A 7,581-nucleotide genomic window follows, 5' to 3' on the forward strand; every position below is an offset into this window, starting at 1 on the left:
GTAATGGGATCGTTGTCATTAAACAATAACTAATTGGTCTAGAATGGGCAACAAGCGTAAAATGATTGTTTCATTCTGCTACACAATACAACACATGTCATGGAATTTCCTCCCAAACTGAATGTGTGTGAGTCTCTGTATCAAAGCTTTGGGGGTAGAGCTTGAGCTTTGCTAGGATGCTGAAGCACCACAAAAGCTTCTCAAAGGTTAAGGAAATCTTATGTACAACATACCGCAAAAGATATAACAAATCGTTGACTAACACAAAATATTTATTGTCAAGCATATCTCTTCAACTTTCCGTTCTTCTTTTTACCTCTTATGTTCTCGATAAACGAGGAGATTTCCACACAAAAATCCACATTTTCACAAAAAGAATCCACATTTTCACTACGACGCAAATTTTATCAAAAATTTCCCACAAAATTGTAACTGGGAATATTTGAATTTTTCTCAATTTTTCTTTACACGATATCTCACACCATTGCGCAATGAAGGCAATGGAAGGTTTTATTCAGAGGAGATTTTGCCTTTTTGGACAGGAGGGATGTATAAAAGAAATAAATAATTGTCAGCCGTGTGTAACGAAGAGCGCAAATATACAAAATTTAAATGATTCCGTGATAAGGGTGTATAAATATGACCCATTTTTGTCTTCTCCACTTTCCAGCTGTGTTGACGCATTGGCGCGTCAACGCGACCAACGATGCAACGCCCCCTGACAAAAAGTGAAAGAAGTTTTTTTTTGGGTTGTTGACGTCTCTCAACGTCAGCACGACTTCCGCTTAATGATTAGCAAAAAACGCCACGCGATATTTTTTCCATGCGCAAAAATTGAAGGATTTTATTAAAAATTAAAGTGATTTGTGGAAGAATAATTGTGTTTCTTTTTCCTTGCACCGTGTGCCTTCGTCAGCGAAATATTCTTGCATTTTCTGGCGTTGTGTGTGCATTTTTTCCGTGGCGAAAATTTTTTTGATCCATTCGACCCGGATCCTGGTGGGAAGTATTGCTATAATTTTCCTTTTATATTGAACCTGCAACTACAGGTACCCATCATCTGCCGTGAGTGCCTCTGCCACCTTACCTGACGCCCTGTGTCATCTACAGGTACCCATCATCTGCCGTGAGTGCCTCTGCCACCTTACCTGACGCCCTGTGTCATCTACAGGTACCCATCATCTGCCGTGAGTGCCTCTGCCACCTTACCTGACGCCCTGTGTCATCTACAGGTACCCATCATCTGCCGTGAGTGCCTCTGCCACCTTACCTGACGCCCTGTGTCATCTACAGGTACCCATCATCTGCCGTGAGTGCCTCTGCCACCTTACCTGACGCCCTGTGTCATCTACAGGTACCCATCATCTGCCGTGAGTGCCTCTGCCACCTTACCTGACGCCCTGTGTCATCTACAGGTACCCATCATCTGCCGTGAGTGCCTCTGCCACCTTACCTGACGCCCTGTGTCATCTACAGGTACCCATCATCTGCCGTGAGTGCCTCTGCCACCTTACCTGACGCCCTGTGTCATCTACAGGTACGTTTTGCGCTTACATCTTTTTTGGCCCTCCGATCCTTGGACAACAGGATTGTCCTTTGCCAGCGATAACCTATGCCAGCCATGGAACGCAGAGTCACCCTGAAAGGCCATGTGTCTCGCAAGGAGGCACGTACGGCGGAAATTGTCAAGGACTTGGAATGTGGGAATGCTTCGGAGGTCAGCACGATGATCACCCAGCTTCAGACTTACGAACCACAGCTGATTGAGATCCACCATACTATCCTCAAGGAGAATGGGGATTCAGAGGCTGAAACGAAGGAACATGAGGATTTGATGGCTCGCATACACCGACTTGAGAGGGACCTTAGAGTTGTCTTGCGAGAGTATCAAAAGGAGGTTCCCCAAGCCGCTTCAGGGCGAGAGCCGTCTCCATTGCCGATTATATCCGATGCTCCTACAGAAGGACGTCCGCTCCACACCGGAGCCATTCCCAAAATCCTCCAGCCATCTCTGCTGGATCATCTGGATAGTGAGCCCCCCAATCTCCATCCAGGCATTGATGTAGGATTACCCCCTACGCCAGGAAAAACCACGCTTGAATCCGCCCTAGCTTATCTCATGGAGCACCAGGCGAAGGCGGAAGAGCGTACCCAAAGAATGTTCGAGCATTTCCGGGAGTCTTTGGGAAGTCCGCGCAGTGGAAGCTTCAGCCCCCATGCGGCTGGTGAGTCCTTCCACTGCAAGTTGCCAACGCTGACGATCCCTGAATTCAATGGAGACCATACAGCATGGTACAATTTTAAGGACATGTTTGTCAGCATCGTCCACCAGAATCCTCGGCTTTCCAACATCCAACGCTTGCAGTACCTCATGACTGCAGTCACCGGAACTGCCAAGAGACTTGTGGCAAACATTTCCCTCACCGACCGCAACTACATCATTGCATGGGATGCGCTCTGTGCTCACTATGATGATCAGCATGCCATCGTACATCATCATGTCGAGAAGTTGAACAAAATGACAGCTGTGTCTACCCCCACGGTATCAAATTTTACTGACTTGTACACCACTACTAGTTCAGTATTGAATTCGTTGGATGCACTTGACCAAACCAACCGGGATCCGTGGATAATTTACTTGCTGCTGTCCAAGCTAGACCATGAGAGCAAAGTGTTGTGGTCTCGAGAGGTAGGCAGCCGCCAGCCTACCCTCTCCCGATTCATGTTGTTCATGAAGGATAGACTCCGTTCCCTTGAAGTATGCCAAGCGACCCCTGGACCGAAGCCCGCCGATCATGGAAGCAAGGGAAACACAGGGAAGCCTCCCCAGAAGTCAGGGAAGTCCAATGTACTGGCCACCACGGCCGAATCCGCGTGCCCCGCATGCAAAGCCACTGATCACCGGGTATTCAAGTGCCCGAAGTTCTTACGGATGTCACCAGCGGACCGTCTGGCTCTCATCCGTGAAAAGGGGTTGTGTCGTAAATGCCTGGTCAGCACCCATATGACGAAAGACTGCTCATTTGGGACGTGTACGACCTGTGCTGGACACCACAACAAGCTGTTGCATGAGGCCTTCAGACCAAATGCCCCACAGCCGGCCACAGGTGCGAAGGCACAAGAGAAGACGCAGCCTGCGATCCCGCCGAGTGTCTCCACTCCGCCTCAGACCAACGACAAAAAAGAAGAAGCAGCTGTGTGCTCATCGCTGACTGAACCATCAGCACCAAGGAAGATTTTCTTAGAGACAGCGGTGGTGCACATTCTGGATAGACATGGCGTTCCTTCCCAATGTCGCGCCTTGTTGGATTCCGGAGCTCAAGCCAATTTGCTGTCGCAGTCCCTATTCCAAAAACTCAAGCTCCCAAAGTGCATCTCCACTTTATTCATTGGGGGGGTTGTAGATGGGGGGACTAAGGCAAAATACCAAACCGAGTGTACTGTCCGATCACTCCATAACTCGAAGTACTTCTCCATGACTTGTCAGGTCGTTCCTTCCATCCTCCAGCAGGATATCCCAAATTGGTGTGTCAGTCCAGCATCAGTTCCCATCCCAGGCTATATGGAACTGGCTGACCCAACCTGGCACGTTTCTCAGCCAATTGATCTGCTCATTGGCAACGAGTTCTACAATGATGTGGTTTCCGGGAAGGTGCTCAGACTCGGGGCTCAATTACCTGTGCTGAAAGAGTCCGTGTTTGGGTGGATCATCTCGGGACCGTGCACAGTCCCGCCGGCAGAACCTGCTGCCCCTCAAGTTGTGGCAGCTACCACGCTGTCATCCATAGATACCTCAATTAGGAAGCTCTGGGTCACAGAGCAAGTGGAGGCCCCACGCAGTACCTGCCCAGACCATATTGCAGCAGAAAAGATTTATAAGGAAACCACTACCCGGGATGATACTGGCAGGTATGTGGTCCACCTCCCTCTGAAACCCAATGTCGACAGGCTACACAACAACCTGTTCAATGCATCTCGTCAACTGCTTAGCCTTGAGAAACGGTTGGAGCAAAATTCAGAACTCAAAGCCCAATACCATGCAGCGATGCAGGAGAATCTGGATTTAGGATTCTTCGAAGAGGTTCCGCCAGACGAGATGCACCGCCCTTCCTATTATATGCCGCATCACTGTGTGGTGAAGATTTCGGGATCATCGATCAAAATCAGGATCGTGATGAACGCCAGTTCCAAATCTCTGACCGGGCTGAGCTTCAATGATGTCACCATGATCGGTCCCACGGTGCAGCCCGATATTGTGACCAACCTTTTGAGATTCCGGGAACACCAATTTGCCTTTTCATGCGACATTAAGAAGATGTATCCTCAAATCCTGATACATCCGCCCCACCGAGATTATCTCCGAATTCTTTGGAGGTTCGATACCAATGAACCAATCAAGCATTACCGTGCAAGAGGAGTGTGTTTTGGCGTAAGCTCTTCTCCCTTTCTTGCCACCCGGACGTTGATGGAGCTGGCAGAGATAGCATCAAAAACCCATCCACTCGCCAGTGAGCTTCTCCGGAAGCACTTCTACGTGGATGACTGCCTGGCATCTGTCCGGACACTGGAGGAGGCTCAGCGAGCTGTCCAGGAGCTCACAGAATTGTTAGCCACGGCAGGAATGTCCCTGTCAAAGTGGAATGCCAGCCACTCCTCCATCCTGCCACAGTCCTCTGCTGAGGAGGTCCTCGATGTCTTACCTGATGCGTCCGCTACTCTTGGCATGATCTGGCAAAAGACTCAGGACCGACTATCTTTCAAGTGGAAGCGTGAATCTCCATCCGTGCACACAAAACGGGTGGTCCTCTCAGTGCTGGCTTCTCTTTACGACCCGCTGGGTCTATTAGGACCAGTTGTAATCCTCGGAAAATTACTTATGCAAGCAATCTGGCAAATGAAGATCGGCTGGGATGAGCAAGTTCCAGAACCCATACTCGGCAAGTGGCTGAATCTCCTAGCATCCCTCCCCAGCGTTCAGGACATCTCAATTCCCCGCTGGATGTCGTTTTCAATACAGTCCACTATTCGGGAGGTTCATATATTTGCTGACAGCAGCAATGTTGCGTACGGAGCTGTCGCCTACTTGGTGACTGGGGACTCCCGGACGCAGCGGATTTCTCATCTCATGGTCGCCAAATCCCATGTGGCGCCGGCTGAACCAACCACAATTCCCAAATTGGAGCTATGCGCTGCATTGCTCGGTGCCAAGTTGCTCAGTAAAATCCGAAGTTCCATTGAAGTCACCGATTACCACATGTGGTCTGACTCCACAAGTGTGTTAGGACAAATACGCTCCAAGAAAATGAAGCTTGAACCATATTTCCTCAACCGTGTCACCCAGATTCTAGCACTGACGGACGCGGGAAAATGGCACTACGTTCCTACTGCTGTGAACCCGGCTGACATCATCTCCAGGGGGATGTACCCTCATGAATTAAAGGAATCCAATCTGTGGTGGCATGGCCCCGAATTTCTTACAATGGAGGTTGATGCATGGCCACGTGATCCATCCCGCAATGAACCTGAAACTGCTGAAGTTCTTGCGTTGCCCGCTGCACCCGCAGTAGAGGAGAAGCACCCTTTGGATTCCATTCTCTCCAGTTCGAATGACTACCGTCGTATCCTACGAGTTGTTGCATATGTCTTCCGATTTCTCTCTGCCATTCAATCCAAGCCACGGGAGAACGGACCCATCACAGCCAGTGAACTGGACCATGCAGAACAAACACTCGTGAAGTTCACTCAGGATGTGCATCTGAGTGAGTTGGGAAATGCACTTGCAGACGGTTCCCTGTACCGAACTGGGAAACTCAAGCCGCTCCAAGGGTTGAGTCCCTTTCTGGACCACCTCGGTATTATCCGGGTTGGTGGCCGCCTTGATGAAGGGGCGGAATCGTATGACTTCAAACACCCAGTGCTTGTGCCAAAATCACGTCTCGCCTATTTGATCGCTCTTCATGTACACCAAGACCAAATGCATCCAGGACCCCAATTGCTACTTGCCTTAGTATCACACAGGTTCTGGCTCCTCGGGGGTAGGAGACTCACTCGCTCAGTGTCTAGAAACTGCGTGGTGTGTTGGCGACAGCGACCCACAATGCTTGCTCAGCGGATGGGCAATCTCCCTACAGAAAGGATCAGCTACGAATCTGCATTTGCGGTATGCAATGTAGATTTCTGTGGGCCAGTGTTGACCAGACCAGCCTACAAGAGAGGGGGAGTATCCTACAAGACATACATTTGTGCCTTCGTATGTAGCGCCACAAAGGCGGTACACCTCGAGGTTCTGGGAGACATGACCACCAGCTCGTTCCTTGCGGCTCTCACCCGCTTCTGCAGCCGCCGTTCAGCCCCGCGGAAGATTTTCTGCGACAATGGAAAGAATCTAGTTGGAGCCGATGCAGCACTCAAGAAGCTATTCCACGATCTCCAATCCCAACCTCAGATGCAAAATGAATGCTCCAATAGAGGGATCACTTTCCAATTTATCCCTCCTAGATCTCCCCATCATGGCGGCCTCCATGAGGCCGCAATCAAGTCTCTCAAACATCATCTTCGTCGAGAGATTGGCACAACAATTCTGACATTCGAGGAGCTCTCTACCGTCATCTCCCAGATCGAGGCTATCCTCAACAGCCGGCCACTGACGCCCCTCCCAGCGGGCCCAGACGAACAACCAGCTCTTTGTCCAGGGCATTTCACCACACTGAAGCCACTGGTGATGATGCCGTCTCAAGACTTCACAAACATCAACCCAGGCCTACTCACCCGGTGGCAGTTGTGCCAGAAGCTCCTGCAGCAATTCGCAATTAGATGGAAGAAGGAGTATTTGCAAACTCTTCAGAGGCGCAACAAGTGGACAAAGGAAGAGGAGAACATTAAGCCAGGGGATGTTGTGCTCATCTCGGAAGACGACATGCCGCCCTATGCCTGGCCACTGGCTGTTGTGGATCAGGTTCACCCTGGAAGAGACGGAAAGTGTCGCGTTGCAACAGTGCGCACTGCTAAGGGAGTTTACACCAGGGCAGTGCAAAAGCTCTCCAAGTTGCCCATTGATGAGGGATTACCACCCTCAGGATCTCCCCCCCCGCAGCATGTTGACGCATTGGCGCGTCAACGCGACCAACGATGCAACGCCCCCTGACAAAAAGTGAAAGAAGTTTTTTTTTGGGTTGTTGACGTCTCTCAACGTCAGCACGACTTCCGCTTAATGATTAGCAAAAAACGCCACGCGATATTTTTTCCATGCGCAAAAATTGAAGGATTTTATTAAAAATTAAAGTGATTTGTGGAAGAATAATTGTGTTTCTTTTTCCTTGCACCGTGTGCCTTCGTCAGCGAAATATTCTTGCATTTTCTGGCGTTGTGTGTGCATTTTTTCCGTGGCGAAAATTTTTTTGATCCATTCGACCCGGATCCTGGTGGGAAGTATTGCTATAATTTTCCTTTTATATTGAACCTGCAACTACAGGTACCCATCATCTGCCGTGAGTGCCTCTGCCACCTTACCTGACGCCCTGTGTCATCTACAGGTACCCATCATCTGCCGTGAGTGCCTCTGCCACCTTACCTGACGCCCTG

The 7,581-nt window shown here is 49.9% G+C and overlaps 1 protein-coding gene across 1 annotated transcript; it reads left to right on the forward strand.

Moving 5' to 3' along the window:
* The first annotated feature begins 1,621 nt into the window (after nt 1–1,621).
* On the forward strand, nt 1,622–7,144 carry LOC129788558 (uncharacterized). The gene has a single exon (XM_055824778.1). The coding sequence runs from the start codon at nt 1,622–1,624 to the stop codon at nt 7,142–7,144; it is 5,523 nt and encodes a 1,840-aa protein (XP_055680753.1).
* The last annotated feature ends 437 nt before the right edge of the window (nt 7,145–7,581 follow it).

The sequence above is a fragment of the Lutzomyia longipalpis genome, chromosome 1 (assembly GCF_024334085.1).
Source record: "Lutzomyia longipalpis isolate SR_M1_2022 chromosome 1, ASM2433408v1".
In the NCBI taxonomy this organism is placed as follows: Eukaryota; Metazoa; Arthropoda; class Insecta; order Diptera; family Psychodidae; genus Lutzomyia; species Lutzomyia longipalpis.